Genomic DNA, 19875 nt, shown 5'->3' with positions numbered 1-19875 from the left:
TGTTTTTCGCCAATGCCTTCAGAGCAGCTTGGACTTCTTCCTTCAGTACCATCAGTTCCTTTAGCTACTTGATACTCAAGAGCAAGTTTCAGAGTCTCTTCTGACATCATCTTGGTCTTCACAAGAAAAGTTTTTAAAGGTTTTGTTTGTTTTTAAGGACGTATTTTATAGCTTACAGGTCCAGTGCCTCAGTGCTCCGTTTTTATCAAGTCCCCCTGTGATTTACTTTAAGCCCTTGGATGTGCAGCTACTTTAGTGAATATAGGCCCCCCAAAGTCCATTCAAGAAGTCCTGGTGGTGCAGTGATTATGTGCTCAGCCATTAACCAAAAGGTTGGCATTCGAACCCACCAGCCACTCTGCAGAAGACTTGGTGATCTGCTGCCCTGAAGATTTCAGCCTAGGAAACCCTATAGGGCAGTTCCACTCTGTCCTATAGGATTGCTATGGGTCAGAATCAACTTGACAGCACACAACAACAAACAACAGAGTCCATTTACCTACTTCCACCTAGTCAGGAGCCCCTCTTCTGTTCTCAGTGTATGTAGTTTAGGCACCGCTCTCTCCTATTTTCTGCCCCCAGGTACAGGGACTAAGCCAGGCCTAAGCCAATCTGCAAGTAACATTCCCCACTCCCAGGTTTGGCTCAGGAACATCCACAGGGACCCGTTAGAGCCAATGAGAGAAAATGAAACTTTCCTGGATTTCTGAGAAAGAGCCTCTCATTCTTTCCTACTGGATAAAAACCAGAAAAGACGTAGGGGCTAAAGTTACTGCCACAATCTTACTATCATGTGGTACTTGATACTGAAACCAACACAAAAGAAGCCAGAATACAGAGAAAGCAAGAATATCTCTGAGCCCCACATCCAGTCGTGCCTATAAAAAAAAAAAAAAGCTAGATCTAATTTTGGACTTTTCAACTCATTCATATGTGAGCAAATAAACTGTATTTTTCCTTAAGGCAGTTTGGTCAGTACTTTTAATCAAAGAAGTCCTGGCTGATATGACCACTATTTATACTCATTTCTAATATAACATATGAAGGCAATGTCATTGTTCCTCTCTTCTATGAAAACAAACATTCATTTTGCTGATAAAAGAATGTTTTTACGTACCTCCTATTTACACTGTACAGATAGTATAAAAAGCTAAGTTTTGTGATTAAACTGCTAACTCTCTACATACAATTCATCGTATTATGCTATTCAATCTCATACACTGAATATTCTATTTGCAATATCCAGAGTCAATACTGTATATACCATGCTACATAAAAGGCCAATGTAAAAGAAAGAAAGTGTATGTGGCTCAGGCCAAATAAAGGGCTAATACCTATAATTCTGCCTGACATTTAAATAAACTCAGTTGTGCTAGTTCATGTTTTTGTCACTATTTTACATTTAATCGTTGACATAAAAGGAACAATGATTAAAAATAAATGAAAACAATTTCAGAACCTTAAATCGCAGTAGTTTAGGGAGTTTTACTCACTAATAACTTTCCATATGTTTCCAAATATGTCAGATTACCATTATTACTACAGGGCTGAGGGTTAAGGACCATGGTCTTGGGGAACATTTAGCTCAATTGGCATAACATAGTTTATAAAGAAAATGTTCCACATTCTACTTTGGTGAGTAGTGTCTGTTGTCTTAAAAGCTTGTGAGCAGCCATCTGAGATACTCCACTGGTTTCACCCCATCTGGACCAAGGGAGAATGAAGAAAACCAAAGACACAAGGGAAAGATTAGTCCAAAGGACTAATGAACCACAACTACCAGAGCCTCCACCAGGCTGAGTCCAGCGAAAGTAGATGGCGTCCAGCTATCACCACCACCTGCTCTGATAGGGATCACAATAGAGGGTCCTGGACAGAGCTGGTGAAAAATGTAGAAAAAAATTCTAACTCACAAGAAGAGACCAGACTTACTGGCCTGACAGAGGCTGGAGAAACCCTGAGAGTATGGCCCCCGGACGCCCTTTTAACTCAGTACTGAAGTCACTCCTGAGAGTCAACCTTCAGTCAAAGATTAGAAAAACCAAAGATTAGACAGGCCCATAAAATAAAATGACACTAAATGGGTACACCAGCCTAGGGGCAAGGATAGAAAGGCAGGAGGGGACAGGAAAGCTGGTAATGAGGAGCCCAAGGTCAAGAAGGGGAGAGTATTGACATGTTGTGAGGTTGACAACCAATGTCACAAAACAATGTGTATTAATTGTTTGATGAGAAACTAATTTGCTCTCTAAATCTTCATTTAAAGTACAATAAAAAGAAATTATCATTATTAATTCTACTTTATTGTGAATGTTGCCAATTAGAGCGTCCAGCAGACACGTCTTCACCTTTCAATTCATTTTGGAGGCAGATCTATTCTATACCACCAATTCTTTCCAGAGTCTGAAATGATTCATTTGAAACTGCAGGATATAAGGCCAAAGAGCAACCCTGTCCTAAGAAAATAATGCCAATGCAAACTTAACTGACATCCTTATAAGAATTTTAGTTCAATTTGGACTAATACCAGATATGGTAAAATAATAACAACAACAAAAAGAAAAACCCAAACCTGCTCCCATCAAGTCAATTCTGACTCATGGTGACCCAGTAGGACAGAGTAGAACTGCCCCATAGGGTTTCCAAGGAGCGACTGGTGGATTTGAACTGTCGACCTTTTGGTTAGCAGCCAAGCTCTTAACCGCTATGCCACCAGGGCTCCAAAAAAAATAACCATTAAAATTATAACCAAGAAGTACTTTCAGACTTAATGCACTAGGAGCATGAAACTCATTAGCATTCAATACTAACTTACAAGCATAAAAAATTATGATCTCAAGTTATATATGTAGGATAAAGGGTTAATTAATTCAAATTAAGTGTATTCATATCCCTATCATTTACCTAATACATGCCCAGCCTTATGAGGAGCTGTGCTACAGGAAGATAAAAGATCAAGGAAGAAATTCAGGTTTGGAAAAGGAAATATGACAAGGAAAAATATACTACTGGTCCTATCCTGGAGACTTGGTATTTTGGAAAAGATTTAATTCAGATTATGAATAAAAAAGGTATGACTTGGACAATTGGGAAATTTTTAATAGTACAGTAAACCCATGAAAGCCAGAGCCTGTGTAAGGCAGAAACCTGTCAGAGAAGGAAAACTCAAATATTTTCCACTAGTAGAAAGCCACAGAAAAGTGGTAAGCTGCACCCTGTCAAAGACAGAAAACTTGAGAAGCCTGGAAAAACAAGGTAGCCTCATCGCATTCCAGCTCTCACAGGTTTCACTGTAATAACTTTACAAGTTCCCAGAGTATACCGCTCTTCATTCTAGAAAATACTGTTAAATTTAACCAGAGAACAAAACATTTCTTCAATTAATTATACCTCTATATACAGAAGTTATTATTATTCACTTATTATCTTAGGATCTCAAAAAATTGTTTAATCTAAATGGATGTGCTAGTCTGTACACAATTAGCCTGAAGGTTTCCATTTCTGTGTGTGTTTAACTTAATAATACTTCCAGAATTCAGGGACATTTGGTAATTTTTAATTTTAGAGTTAAAAAAAAGGAAATAATGGAAAGGATATCTGTGCCATGATATTACCTATGAAAAGACACTGGAAGTAATTCAAAACTCAGTGACTGACACAGTTTATTAGCAAGAATGGAATAATTATCCTACCTACTGCCTATTTCTGGATGCTGGATAATTAAATGAATACATACTAGAAGCAGCCACCTTAAATGCTTCATCTTTGATGAGAAATTTTGCACAATTGAAAATACTGGAGATGACTCAAATTAACCTTTAAGGGGAGAGTAATTGGGACTGAGTAGCAAGGTGTATATGGGTTTTTGTGTGAGAGACTGACTTGATTTGTAAACTTTCACTTAAAGCACAATAAAAATCATTTAAAAAATTAACCTTTAAATTTAATATAATCCCAATTAAAAATTTTTAACAAGATTTTTTAACTCTTCAAAATTATTCTAAAATTCACCTGGAAAAAATAATGAAGAATTGTAAAAAAAAAAAATGTATAAAACAAAAAAACAATGGGAGGAGGCTTGTGCTACCAGAAACTGAAATGTATTATAAAGCAAGCACAATCAGTGCAACACATATACAGGGAAACAAATGAATGGGCCAAAGCAGGAAGTCTAGAAAACAGACCCAAATATAATATGATAAATTTTATCTTGACATTTCCCAAGATAAAATTATTGGATTAAAAAATATAAAGTGTTTACATTGTGACTGGTGTAGTTGAAACATTTGATAAATGTTAGTTATCATCATTATTATTTCAAATTAGTGGAAAAAGAGTAGCTTATATTCATGAAGGTATTACAACAACTGATAAACCATTTTGAAAAAGTTACATTGCTATCTCATTTCTTATTCTAAAATAAATTCCTGATTAATTCAATATTAAATTTAAAAAGCAAACTATAAAAGTACTAGAAGAAAATTTAGGGGAATGTTTGTACAGTCTGGAATGGGAAAAAAAATTCTAACACAAAAGACTGTATCACTCTCATCTAACTTTCCACGGGATCCTTAAAACAAAACCCCCCGAGGCCACCAGGGTTTCCTTGGATCCTTAGCATCATCATTTAAACATTCAGTCTCTCACAGTCAAAAATGAAAAATATTAAAACCGTCAGTAGGCTGGATTTGGTCCAAGGGCAGTAGTTTGTCAACCCATGCTCAATTACAAGCTTTCCTCTTTCTTTCATGCTCTGATTTATTGCAATGACTTCAGTTGCCACTTATGAGCCAATGGCATAATTTTTACTTTCAAGGCCAGACTTCTCAGCTCCAAACTTAACCTGCTCACCTGACATCCCCACATGTATTCTAAAACAAAATTCAAGATCTTCTCTTTAAAAATATCTCTTATCTCAGTTATGGCATCACTATCCATGAATTTGTCCTTGCCAGGAACCTAGGAGTTACCCTTTATTCATTCCTCTCTCACATCTTCCACATCCTATAAGAGCTCATAAATTAATAAGAAAAAAACAACAACACACGTCTCTCAGTAGAAAAATGAGCCAAAGCCATGAAATTGCAACTCACAAAAGAATTGCAGTGGCCAATTAACAAAAACCATTTTCAACTTCCATAATAATCAAATACGCAAATCAAAAGGACAATTAGATATCATTTTTCATTCACCAAACTGGCAAACATGTAAGGACTGAGGAGAAGCATCTGTTTACAATTTTAGGGTCCAAGTCTTTAAATAACTGTTACCTTAACATGGTTCTGATTCATGATCAAAATTAACTGATGTCATCTAGACCATGAGGGTTGTTGTTTAATCCATAAAGTATAACACACTGGACTTGGTGCAAAATCATTTTAGAACTTCAAATTAAAACTTACAAAGATATAAAACCACTGTTGCTTGGAGAGACACACATGTGAAAATAATTAGTGTTATACTGACTTGATGGCATACAACTACAACAGATGATTTATATGTACATTCAAAAATATGAACTAACTGAACAATTCCTCATATTGGAATACCCTGAGCAGACATTGGTTGAGCCTTCCTGCTACGCGTCTAATAGGTGGCAGCATGAAAGTGGATCACGTGAAACAACCTAGAAGAGCAACTCTACCCTTGCCTATACCAACTGAATCGTTCACCTTTGTTTTACTTCTAAATTTTTAAAAGCTTTAATGGCACTCAATACATTGAACAAAATTATCTGAAATAAAAATGAAACAATAGATGTTAAAGTGTCAGAGCTTTTAGGAAGGAACCGTGTTATGCACTGAACTGTGTCCTCCAAAATCTATGTAGTAAAACCTCTGATTATAATCTCATTTGGGAATGGGTTTTCTCTGTTATGTAAAGAAGCCATATCCATATAGAGTGTGTTTTAAGCCAATCACCTTTGAGATATAAAAAGAGCAGACTAGGCTCAGAGAAGTAAGCTAGCAGAGACGGGGGCAGGGGAAGACGGATGCCAGGCCACGTGATATCTCCAAGGAACCAAGAAACCGAAGCTGAAAAGAAACAAAGACTTTCCCATAGAGCCAACACAGAGAGGGAGGGCCTTCCCTTTGAGCTGGTGCCCTGAACTCAGACTTTTAGCCTTCCAAACAGTGAGAAAATAAATTTGTTTGTTAAAGCCACTCACTTGTGGTACTTCTGTTATAAAAGCACTAGATAACTAAGATAAACTAGTATTGAGAAAACTTTCTTTAGCCAAGTGTTTACCAGTGCTAAATCAAGTAAAAGAAATGTGTTAACACTCTACTTCCTGTTTTAATTACATAAATCTAAATCTATAATTCAACAAAATGTTCTCTTCCATCAATTTCATTCAAAACTATAGTCTAAGAACCACCTTCTTTCTAAGTGATGGTATGATTCAGTCAGTTCAGCTGTAATGTTGGACTGAAGCTCCTAAAAAACCTCCACAATCAAAAATGATTTTTTAAAAACAATGTTTTCAATGAAGAAAAAAGAAATTGGGGACCGGAGATTTTCTGACTCACGAAGTTATTTTTCCTGTAGCAGTTCAACAACAAAGGGATTTAGAGCTCTAAGCATATAATTATAAAACCTAGTATCACTAAGCAAATATAGCTTTTGAGGATATTGTTTTCCTCAAGAATATTCTCCAGAAATATTTTAATTTTTTGTACCACATGTTCTAGAATAGGCACAAGAATTTTTCTGGAGGAATAAAGAAAATGTTAACAGTGGTTTTCTCAGAAAGTAGTGCGGTGGGGAGGCATTTCCTTTTTATTTGGCATGTTTCTTTCTTTTTTTTTTTTTTAATTTCCAAATTCTGTACATGACCAGGATAGGGATTATCTAACATACTATTTGTTTTTTCCTTATAAACTTATTTTTAAAAAGTTATAAAAGAATCAAAAAATAGTGATATTACTTTGTCAATCACCACAAATATTATGATTAATTGGCATGTGTTAACACATTCTTTTAATTGTTAGTCTTAGCAACCTGTGTTCTAATAAACAAATCAGGATAAAACCACTTAAGCAAAGCAGCTCTGTAGCCAGTGAAAAGAGCTAGACTGGGTCCCAATTTTGTAGGACTTAAACCCAGTTGTGAGATGTCTAACACAAAGCATATTTATCAATTCATAAATAGTTGTGTTCTATCTAATTCACACTATGAAAAGTCACAGTGTGGCAAATATTACAATACTCCTCATTAGACCTGATATTCCATATTCTTAACCATGCGAATGAATTATAATTCCAAATGTCAAGGAAGGCTCTGTTATTAAATTTTTTCAAGTAACATCAGAAAAATAGAAGAGAGACAGGCCAGACTGGTAGAAAGAAAAGCTAAACTAATGGGTGAGGAAAGAGCTTCAGGGGTGTGAGAAGAAGAAAAACACCAAGGGCAGAGGCGAGAGCAGTTACAGTGCTAGTGAAGACTGGATATCTATTTAAATTACCAGCTGGCAGGTGGACTATGCTGCTTTAAACGGGGGTGCTGCAGGGAGAACGAACAATGTTTCTCTACAACTTATATATAATTTAGGCTGTACAGGTCTTATATGATTTGTTAATCAGCCAACAAACCAAATTTGGAAATCTTTATGCAAATTTAGGGAAACCTGTGAAAGCTGGAACTCAAAAGGACTGCCTTGTTTTTGGGTCTTGCAAATTTTCTACCTTTGACAGGGTGCCATCTGACCCTTTTTCTATCGCTCGTTTTGGTGGAAAATATTTGAGTTTTCCTTCTCTAACAGGTTTCTGCCTTACACAGGCTTCTGCTTTTACAGGTTTTACCGTAGTAAAACAATACAATTATTAAAAATTTAATTATTAAATTTATATTATTATTATATCAGATTATTATTATTAAATTTATAAATTTTTATAAAACGATTTTCTTCCACTAAAAACTAGAGTTTCTGCTTTAGAGTTGCTGACATGAATCAAAAGCAAACTGTTGCGCAAAAGATCATACCAAAAAAAAAGTCCTTGCTATGGCTTAAAACCAAAAAAAAAAATGCTATGGCTTAGTGGCAATGAATTAAAGAGACTACCCTGAAAAAAAGAGTGAACATCAAGGGAAGGAAGTCAACTACGTGCTAGACATTATATGCTTATGGTTATTTCATATGCACAACAACCTCATGAGTTAACATTATTAACTGCATCCTGCAGATGAGGAAACTCAGGCTCATACTTGCCTGAGGCCTCACAACTAGTGAAAACAAGGGACGGTATTCAGTTTCAAAGTCTAATGGCAAAGCCCTGGTTTCCTCTTTGCCCCCTATCTCTTACCTCAACAAAAACGAACATGTTAAGTCAAATTGTTAGAATCACTGAAAAGTAATCCAGGCCTCAGTTAATTCTTGTCAAGAGGCTGGTAAGAATCAAACAGTCTAAACAGAAAGGGAATAGTATTGTCGGCCTGTTTTCTCTCCAACGCTAAGCTACACAGCGCCACCTACTGGGGCACGCAGGCCACCATTCATTAGAAGTCAAAAACCAAACCCAGTGCCGTTGAGTCTATTCCGACTCATAGCAACCCTATGGCTTTTGCTAAATAGCAAGGAATTTACCTGAGGTCGAAGCAAAGCAACCAGGGATGTGGGGAGACCAGATTGTGCTGTATATGACACTTTCATGGCCTCTAAAAGTGCACAGTGACTTTCCAACAGTTGGATCCCACTAAAAATAAATAAATAAATTACTAAGTGGAGGTAAATTCAAATACATGCTTTAATGAATACTACATATATATGAAATAAATATATTAAAATATACATATAATATACATAAATATCTCAAGGACTTTGTAAATGTTTATTTTTACATAAAGCAAGACATTATTTAAGGGGCCCAAATAATGCTGAGCTAATTATTTTTTCTAATTACTAGTTTACAGGCAAAAGATTAGAAAATTTTAAATTATAATAAATGTTTTAGTATATATATTTTTAAGAGACAAACAGCTGCCCAATTGAAAAGCTACAGAATTATGTTTTGGAAAAGAATTCAGTAGACGCTTTGGGGAAGGGAGTATTTGTTTTTAAAAACAGTAAAGCTGACATACCAGTTTTACAGTCTGATCCCATGAGCCAGACACTACAAGCTGTTCACCTCTGGTTTGGCTCCAATCGACACTATAGACCTAAAAACATTTTAAAGTGCCATTGAGAAAGTGTAAGAGCATCAAGTTCAATATTACATTTTATCTCTTTATAACAGTGATAGCCAGTTAGAACAACTAATTTATTTTGTTGAAATATCAAATAAAGTCCTAAAAACCTCCACCTGGTGTCTGAGAAATGCAAAGCCCATCTTGCTCATTCCTCCAGACTTATTCCTTACAGAATATTTCAAAACCTTCCTCACTAAAACAAATTATACATATTTTTAAGCCTACCAACAAATCACTGTTTGCAGCACCTCAAAGAAATGTCAAAGCAGATTAGAAAGTTAGTCATCTAAAAAAGCTCCCAGTCAATGTTTATCAGAAAGCATTAAAATTCAACTAATATCCATATCTGGCCTTTCTTAGAAAAAGCTCACAGAAACCAGGTGATCCTTTCAGATCTCTTGGTAAACAGCTTTAGTTATGCTATGCTACTTTTCTAATCTATGCCTCACTGCTTTCAGTGAACCATTTCAAATGAACCACATGAAAATTTTTTTTCATTTTGTCATTTTATACAAAAGGCTGTAATCTTTATAGAAACAGACTGTCACATCTCTCTCCCTCAGAGCAGCTAATGGGTTCAAACCACTGGCCTTTCAGTTAGCAGCCGAGTGCTTTACCACTGCACCACCAGGGCTCCTTAGCAAACCTTTATTGAGCAAGTACTATGTGCCAGATGTTGTTATCAATACTTTACATGTTTTATCTCATTTAATCTTCGCTTCTATGAAGAAGATACTACGCCATGGTTCCAAGTAGTTATGTAACTTGTCCAAGTTTCCAGAGCTAGTAAGTTACAGAAATTTGAACCTAAATAGCCTAATTGCAGAAACCACTCTTAATCGCTATGCTACAGCATGCTGCTTGGGGGCACTGCTGTCTTGGGACTTCACAGAGACTTTGGACCCCAGTATCAGGAAACAAAGCCTTGTCCTTGCTGGTCTCTCCCTTTGCTGGAGCTACATGTTGGCCCAGACTGATTGCATTTTGCTTTCAAGAATTATCTACATCCAAGAACTTAATACACCTGTTCACTTGGCGAACTCCTGCTCATCCTTCAAGACCTAGACCCAATAACCCCTTTATGAAATAAGCCTCCCTGGACACCCCCTCAAAGAGTAAGATGCTTCTATCAGTGCACTCCAAAACATCTTTGACCAATGTCTAATTTAGTGCTTACCATATTTTATTAAAATTAATGTGAAATAACTGTCACACTGCTAGATTATGGAGAGTACTCATGAGTAAGACCATCTTGTAAGCCTCTCTACTCATCGCAATGTAACAGGCACACAATAAATGCTGGTTTTAACCAGCATAATTTATCTTCCCACCACCCATCTGTCAGTCTGCACTGCGGTGGCTTATGTGTTGCTATGATGCTAGATGCTATGTCACGCTGGTATTTCAAATACCAGCAGGGTCACCCATGGTGGACAGGTTTCAGTGGAGCTTTCAGACTAAGACAGACTAGAAAGAAAGGCCTGGTGATCTACATTCAAAAATTAGCCAATGAAAACCCTAGGGATCGCAGAATATTGTCTGAGACTTTGACTCACTTACTTTGGGCGCATCACTAGGAGGGACTGATCGCTGGAGAAGGACATCAAGTTTGCTCAAGTGGAGGGCCAATGGAGGCAAGGGAAACCCTCAATGAGATGGAATGATGCAATGGCTGCAACAATGGACTCAAAGACACCAACAATCATAAAGATGGCACAGGACCAGGCAACGTTTCATTCTGTGACACATGGGTCACCATGAGCCAAAGCCAGCTTGATGGCAACTAACAACAACAAAAATTTATTTTCACAACCTACATTACTGCTAAGTAGCTATAGAGAGCGACTGTTTAAATTTTAGAAGATAACTGAACAAATAGAAATAAAAAATAACATTATACAGCTCAGCTTCCACTGCGTTAACACACTTCCAATGTGATGTAAGAGTCAAAATCTATGCCTTCTCATTTCTTTTAAAACTGTGTGAGCCTCCATAGTCTCAGAGAGAACCCAGCCCCAATGAAAACAAAAGACAGGAGGTAAGAAAATGATGTTGATGGCAGTGATGCTACCAGCAGTCTTATGTATCACACAGCAAAGTAGCAAGCATTAGGACCCTAGGACAGAACTAAGCATAGGACACACATGGTGGTGAGGTTAAAAATAGAATAATAAGGAAGAAAATGCAGAAACTCAATCAGTAAGTTTTTTCTGTATTTTACTGTATTTAAGAGTAATTAAAGTGATCAGGCTAAGTTCCTGAAAGAATAACATACCTAGGAATAAGTCTGACCATGGATGTAAAAGATCCGTATACTGAAAATTGTAAAACATTGCTGAAAGAAATTAAAGAAGACCTAAATAAATGGGAAGACATTTCACGTTCATAGATTGGAAGATTAGTATTGTTAAGCTGTAAATACTACCCAAAGCAACCTCTAGATTCAATGCAATCCCAATAAATTTCAACAGTCTTTTTTGAAGAAATGGAAAAGCCAATCCTTAAGTTGATATGGAATGACAAGGGGTCCAAAACAGCCACAGCAATCTTGAAAAAGAAGAACGAAGAAAGAAGACTCACTCTTCCTGATTTCAAAACATACCACAAAGCTAAAGTAATCAAAAAGCCTGGTATTGGTATAATGATAGACATACAACACGAATAGAACAGAATCCAGAAATAAACCCACGCATTTACAGTCAACTCATTTTCAACAAGGGTGCTAAGTCCATTTCACCGAGAAAAAAGAGTCTCTCCAATAAATAGTGCTGATAACAACTGGATCTCCACATGTAAAAGAAAGAAGCTGGACCCAAACCTCACACGATATATGAAAATTAACTCAAAATGGATTAAGGGCCTAAGTGTAAAAACTAAAACCATAAATTTCTTAGAACAAAGCCTAAGGGTAATCTTTGGGCCTGGTTTTTAACAAAGGACTATTATATATGACACCAAAAGCATAATCAACACAAGACAAAAATAGATAAACTGGATTTCATCCAAATTAAAACTTTTATCAAAGAACTTTATCAGCAAAGTGAAGATAAAACCTACAAAATGGGAGAAAATATTTGGTAACCATCTGATAAGGGCTTATTATCAGAAATATATAAAGAACTCCTACAACTAAACAACAAAAAGACAAACAGCCCAACCAAAAAATGGGCAAAGGACTTGAATAGATAGTTAAGCAAAGAAAATATACAAATAGCCAATAAGCACATAAAAAGATTCTCCAAGTCATCAGCTCAAAGGAGAAGATTCAAGTAGGGCCTCAAGAGGTGATTAAAATGTCAACAGACTTTGACGAGTAGCGTCTGGGGTCTTAAAAGCTTGGAGTGGCCATCTAAGATACCCCACTGGTCTCACCCCATCTGGAGCAAGGGATAATGAAGAAAACCAAAGATACAAGGGAAAAAGTAGTCGAATTAGACTAATGGACACAACTACCACAGCCTCCATCAGACTGAATCCAGCACAACTAGATGGTGCCCGGCCACCTCCAACTGCTCTGACAGAGATCATGATAGAGGGTCCCAGACAGAGCTGAAGAAAAATGTAGAACAAAATGCCAACTCACACACACACACACACACACACACACACACAAAGAGAGACCAGACTTACTGGCCTGAAAGAGACTGGAGAAACCCCGAGAGTATGGCCCCTGGGCATTCTTTTAGCTCAGTAACGAAGTCACGCCTGAGGTTCACCCTTCAGCCAAACATTAGACAGACACATAAAATGAAACAAGACTAAATGGACACACCAGCCCAAAAGCAAGGACAAGAAGGCAGGAGGGGACAGGAAAGCTGGTAACGGGGAACCTAAGGTCGAGAAGGGGAGAGTGTTGACATGACATGGGGCTGGCAACCAACGTCACAAAACAGTATGTATATTGGTTAATGAGAAGCCAGTTTGCTCTGTAAACCTTCATCTAAAGTACAGCTTAAAAAAAAGGAAAAATAAATGTCAACAGGCAGAAAGCAGAGGTGAAAACAGTGACCAGAAACTTCCCAAGAAGGCATAAACAGGGATATAGAGCCACCCTAGAGATTATGAATAATAAATACTGCAAGATAACCACAAGGTTTTGTGCCTGAGGACTGTCAGTGACGCTGGCATTAACAAAACTGAGAAAGGAAGATAATGTATAATTTTAGACATACTGAGTTTGAGGCTACAGCAAGACAGCCAAGTGGAAACGTCTAGCAGCAACAGGGCTTCAGAATTAACCTCAAGTTCTGAAAAGAGCCCACAGCTAGAAACATGTCTGGTGACAGCACAAAAGGAATGAATGGGTTCCATTATCCCACTTCAAGTTAATTCATTCATACATGCAAAAAAGACTTATCAAGAACCTACTATTTGCAAGGCACGAGGGGATATTATGTTAGACAAGGGATGAAATCTTAGCCATCAAGGATTTTATATTCTAGTAGGAGAAAAAGGCTATAAATTTAAAAATGTATAATCTCAAAACAAGTAACTACAAAAAAAAAGGCAAAGTAAAAAATCCTGTGCTGTCAAGTTGATTCCAACTCATAGGGACCGTATAGTACGGGGACCAGAAAATGATAACAGACAGTTCTCTCTGAATACCTTCAAGAGAGAACTCTGCAGATTTGAGAGGAAAGACTTTCAGGTAGAGAGAATTACAAGGAAAGATTCTGAAGCTGGGAACAAGCTTGTCTGTCATGTTTGAAGAAAAAGGTAACCAGGGACATCGGAAAGGGATATCCAGGGTCTAGAAGGAACAATATAGGTAATGTTTTATTCCTTAAGTTAGATGGTGAATATGCAAGCATTCATTATATTATTTTTACATCTCACATAGGTTTTATATGCATGAAATATTTCATAATAAATTTTATAAAACCTTCATGTCTTTCCACTAATCATAGCATAATAACCAAAACCATGACTACTCCAGGCACACTGCCGCAACCCTTGCCCTTCAAGCGTGCACTTTCCTTTTCGTCTAACACTATTCCTCTTTACACTTTTCCATCTAAGGTCCCTGGGTGGCACAAATGGTTTGCTCTCGGCTACTAACCAAAAGGTGGGTGGTTCAAACCCACCCAGTAGCACCATGGAAGGAAACACCTGGAGATCGGCTTCCATAAAGATTACAGCCAAGAAAACCTCACGGAACACAATTCTACTTTATAATGTACGGAGTCGCCATGAATCAAAATCGACACAACAGCAACGGGTTTTTGGTTTCAAAAGATTCAAGGATGCCCTCTCTGCCCCTTCCCCAGACAAGATTTTCCTCCCTTGTAGCACTCTGTATATTCACAGTACTTATCAAATTATAAATTAGATAACCAGCCTAAAGCCCCTCTCCCCAGCGCTTGGGCCAGGACTCCAGAAGGGCAAGGACCATGTCTGACTTGCTCATCTTCTCAGCCAAGTGAAGGACAACACACACAGTAAACCAAAAAAATCAAACCTGTTACAGTAGAGGTAATAGATAAGTATCTTTGAAATGAATGAAAGAATGAATAAAGGAACAAAAAAACAAGTCTGAACAGAAAGCACATCTCATATTAGTCTACTTTTCTATCTCTTCCCTATTCCCAGCTTCCCCCTTCACTCCCACTTAAATAGTGAACACGGCAAATGGTCAGATTAAATATAAAAAAGAAAAAAATATGCTTTACAAGCAGAGCTCTCTAAAGGCCTATCTTCTGAAATGACTGCTGGCAGTAATGAAGAAAATTAATAGGGAAAATGGAAAAAGGACAAAAAAAAAAAAAACACTGAGCAGTATTTTGTGCTGCTTTATGAAATGTGAACCTCCTCAAAGCCATAGTATGAGGACAAATTTTTTATTACTGAAACCAATTCCCAAAGAGCTTGTTTTTAATCTGCTGTAAAGGATTGCCCTTTTTAAGTTTGCCTATTTAATTAAAAATCATCAAATAAAAACTGTATCCAGAATTTTCATACTTACCTGTATCAATAAAAAGGAAAGGGACACTTTAGTTTTAATTACTGAGAGATTAGAAAGGGCTATGTATTTCTTTTAAAGTGAAACTTAAAACATTTAAAAATTTCTTCATTATGGAAATTTTTTAAGTGCATAAAAGTAGAGAGGACAGTATAATAAATCTCTATGTACCTATCACACACTTTTAATAATTATCAGCATTTTGCCCATCTTGTTTCATCTGCCCCCTGCAGGACATTTCACTCATAAATACTTTAGCATCTCTAACAGATAAAACCTTTTTTTTTTTTTTTTTAACGTAAGAACAAGGCTACTTCACACCTAACAAGATTAACAATTAGTATCATCTACTATTCGGACCATATTGATATTTTCGTGATTGTGTCAAAAATGTCTTTTTTACAGTTGGTTTACTTGTATCAGAATCCAAGCAAGATCCTCATTTTTACATTTAGCTGTTATTTCTCTCAACCCTCTTCTAACCTAAAACAGTCCCTCCCTCCCTACCCCTCCACTTTTCCCTTCTGTCCCCTTACTACCCTCCCCCCACCCTTTCCCATCAATTATTTCTTGAAGAAACCAAGTTATTAGTCCCGTATTCTATATTCTGGATCTGCTTCATTGTTTCCTGATGGTGGTGGTGAACTTTTTCCTCAACCCTCTCTATTTTCTGTAAATTGGAAGTTAGATCTAGAGACTTGATTAGATTTAGTTCAGTTTTTTTTTTTAAGCCTCCTATTGTATTAAAAAAAATTTTTTTTTTATTACCCATTGCTGTCCAGTTAATTCTGACTCATAGTGGCCCTATAGAAGAGAGTAGAGCTGCCCCATAGGGTTGACCAAGGAGCAGCTGATGGATTCGAATTGACAATCTTTTGGTTAGCAGCCAAATGCTTAACCACTGCCCCACCAAAGCTTCCCTATCGTGTTGTTGTTGTTGTTAGGAGCCACAGAGTAGACTCTGACTGATAGCGACCCCATGTACAACAGAACAAAATAATGCCTGGTCCTATGCCATCTTTACAATGTTGCTATGCTTAAGCCCACTGGCGCAGCCACTGGGTCAATCCATCTTGTTGAGGGTCTTCCTCTTTTTCACTGATTTTTTTTCTACCTTTACCAAGATGTCCTTCTCCAGGGACTGATCCGTCCTGATAACATGTCCAATGTAGTCTCGCTATTCTTGCTTCTAAGCAGCATTCTGGTTGTATTTCTTCCAAGGCAGATTTGTTTGTCCTTTTGTCAGTCCATGGTATACTCAATATTCTTCACCAACACCACAAGTCAAAGGCATCAATTCTTCTTCAGTCTTCCTTATGCATTGTCCAGCTTTCGCATGCATATGAGGTGACTGAAAATACCATGCTTGGATCAGGCCCATCTTAGACTTCAAGGTGGCATGTTTCCATTTTAACACTTTACAAGGTCTTTTGCAGCATATTTGCCCAATGCAGTACATCTTTTGATTTCTTGACTGCTGCTTCCATGGGTGTTGATTGTGGATCCAAGTAAAATGAAATCCTTGACAACTACAATCTTCTCCATTTATCATGATGTTGCTTATAGGTCCAGTTGTGAGGATTTTGGTTTTATGTTGAGGAGTAATCCATACAGAAGGCTCTTTATTTGATCTTCATCAGTAAGTGCTTCAAGTCCTCTTCACTTTCAGCAAGCAAGGCTGTGTCATCTACATAATACAGGCTGTTAACGAGTCTTCCTCCAATCCTGATGCCTGTTCTTCATACTACAGTCCAGCTTCTTAGATTATTTGCTCGGCATATAGAATGAATAGGTATGAAAGGCTACAACCTGGACACACACCTTTCCTAACTTTAAACCATGCAGTATCTCCTTGTTCTGTTTGAATGACTGCCTCTTGATCTATGCACAAGTTCCTCACAAGCACAAATAAGTGTTCTGGAATTCCCATTTTTCACAATGTTATCCATAATTTATTATGATCCACATAGTCGAATGCCTTTGTATAGTCAATAAAACACAGGTAAACATCTTTCTGGTATTCTCTGCTTTCAGCCAGGATCCATCTAACATCAGCTGTGATATCCCTGGTTCCACGTCCTCTTCTGAATCCAGCTTGAATTTCTGGTAATTCCTGTCAATATACTGCAGCAGCCACTTTGGAATGATCTTCAGCAAACTTTTACTTGTGTATATTGTTTGATAACTTCCGCCTTCAGTTGGATAACCTTTCTTGGGAATAGGCATAAATATGGATCTCTTCCAGTCAGTTGGCCAGGAAGCTGTCTTCCAAATTTCTTGGCATAGACGAATGAACACTTCCAGTGCTGCATCTGTTTGCTGAAATACCTCATTTGGTATTCGTCAATCCCTAGAGCCTTGTTTTTCGCCAATGCCTTCAGTGCAGCTTGGACTTCTTCCTTCAATACCATCGGTTCCTGATCATATGCTACCTCCTGAAATGGTTGAACACTGACCAATTCTTTTTAGTATAATGACTGTGTATTCCTTCCATCTTCTTTTGATGTTTCCTGCATTGTTTAATATTTTCACCATAGAATCTTTCAGCATTGCATCTCAAGGGTTGAATTTTTTCTTCAGTTTTTTCAGCCTGAGAAATGCCACATGTGTTCTTCCCTTTTGGTTTTCTGTCTCCAGGTCTTTGCACATGTCATTATAATACTTTACTTTGTCTTCTTGAGCCGCCCTTTTAAATCTCTGTTCAGCTCTTCATTATTTCTTCCTTTTACTTTAGCTACTTGATACTCAACAGCAAGATTCAGAGTCTCTTCTGACATCCATTTTGGTCTTTTCTTTCTTTCTTGTCTTTTTAATGACCTCCAGCTTTCTTCATGTATGATATCCTTGATGTCATTCCACAACCTGTCTGGTCTTCAATCCTTTGTGCTCAACACATCAACTCTATTCTTGAGATGGTCTCTACATTCAGGTGGGATGCACTCAAGGTTGTACTTTGGTTCTTGTGGACTTGTTCTAATTTTCTTCAGTTTCACCTTGAACTTGCATATGAGCAACTGATGGTATGTTCTGCATTTGGTCCCTGGCCTTGTTCTGACTGATGATATTGAGCTTTTCCATCGTATCTTTCCACAGGTGTAGCTAATTTGATTCCTGTGTATTCCATTGGGCTAGGTCCACGTGTATAGTTGCTATTTATGTTGTTGAAAAAAGGTATTTGAAACGACGAAGTCATTGGTCTTGCAAAATTCTATCATGTGATCTCTGGCATCATTTCTATTGCCAAGGCCACATTTTCCACCTACCAAACCTTCGTTTCCAGCTTTCGCATTCCAATTACCAGTAATTATCAATGCATCCTGATTGTACGTTCAATCAATTTCAGACTGTTGAAGTTGGTAAAAATCTTCAATTTCTTCATCTTTGGCCTTAGTGGTTAGTGCGTGAGTTTGAATAACAGTCATATTAACTGGTCTTCCTTGCAGATGTATGGATATTATCCTATCACTGACAGCATTGTACTTCAGAATAGATCTTGAAATGTTCTTTTTGATGATGATGGCCTATTGTATCAGGAAGTGTATAATTTCTGGCTAACCTATTTTTAGTAATCCTAAGATTATTTTTTTTTTTAAGATTGTTTAGAAGATGTTTTTATTGTTGCTGATAGATGCTGTCTAGTTGATACCAATTCACAGTGACCGAAAGTATGTAGAGTAGAACTGCTCCACAGGGTTTTCAAGACTGTTACCTTTCAAAAACAGATTGCCAGGCTTGTCTTCCAAGACACCTCTGGGTGGGTTCAAACCACCGATCTTTCAGATGGCAGTCGAGCACTTAGCGATTTGTGCCAGGTATGTATCAATCTTAAATTTTAGCATTCACTGACAAGCCCTGCCTAGAGTCATTATTTCATTAGGGGTTACTAACCACTGACTTTCTGTCATTCTTTCCGCATTTATTAGCTGGAATTCTTGTACAAAGAATTTTTCTTACAAACTATTTGATTTCCAATATAAATAAAGGAAAGGTAGGATAAATTCTGAGTCTTTATCAACTTTCAGAATAATGAGTTGGTTGTCCTAGTAAACTTTATGGTGACCACATTATTTTTAATCATTATAACTCCACGTAATGAATGAAAATATAAATGTGTACACATGCGCATGGTTGTATATAGTATTTCAATTCATTGCTGTTATTCTTTTTGACGTTCAAATTCTCCCACCTTTGGCCAATGAGAGCCCCTTCAAGTTGTCTCTTCTAAACTTTTGACATGACTCCAGTGGTCCTTCGTAACTTTCTTGCTTTCTGACCAAGATATCTAGGATTTACCTTGTATATTTCCTGCCAAACCCTGGAAGCAACTATTTCTCCAAATATACATGTTCCTATATGTTCCTTTTAGTGGGCTAGTATTTAGGCACCATAATCTAGGCACTAGGGGTACTCACTGCTATTCAAACATCATTGCTTTTAGGTCTTTACAGTGGAAAGAGCTAGGAAGTATGTAGTTTTTTTTTTAGAAAGAGAAAAATAAATTACAAGTTTATATGAATAATTCCCATTCAATTTTGAGATTGTTTCTACTTCTTTGATTTTATTCTTATATCTTTTCTCTTCCATTAAAACTTTTGGCCTCTAACAACATAATAACTGATACACTTTATCCTACAATATGCATATAAGAGTTTCAAATAACAATACTGATTTTTCTGAATGTAGTTTAAAATTTCTTTGCAATTATTTATGTTTATCAAATACATCTCATT

General features: G+C 37.1%; 1 protein-coding gene across 1 annotated transcript in view; it reads right to left on the bottom strand.

Moving 5' to 3' along the window:
• PEX7 (peroxisomal biogenesis factor 7) overlaps positions 1–19875 on the bottom strand; it is a 115299-nt gene that overhangs the window by 73109 nt on the left and 22315 nt on the right. The window contains exons 4-5 of the mRNA XM_049901899.1: positions 9079–9156; positions 8585–8693 (exon numbers count right to left, since the gene is read on the bottom strand). Of these exons, the coding sequence (XP_049757856.1) occupies positions 8585–8693; positions 9079–9156 (187 nt within the window). The remainder of the gene's footprint in view (positions 1–8584; positions 8694–9078; positions 9157–19875) is intronic.

This window comes from Elephas maximus, chromosome 1 (assembly GCF_024166365.1).
Source record: "Elephas maximus indicus isolate mEleMax1 chromosome 1, mEleMax1 primary haplotype, whole genome shotgun sequence".
Lineage (NCBI taxonomy): Eukaryota > Metazoa > Chordata > Mammalia > Proboscidea > Elephantidae > Elephas > Elephas maximus.
This window is presented reverse-complemented; position numbering and strand designations above follow the sequence as displayed.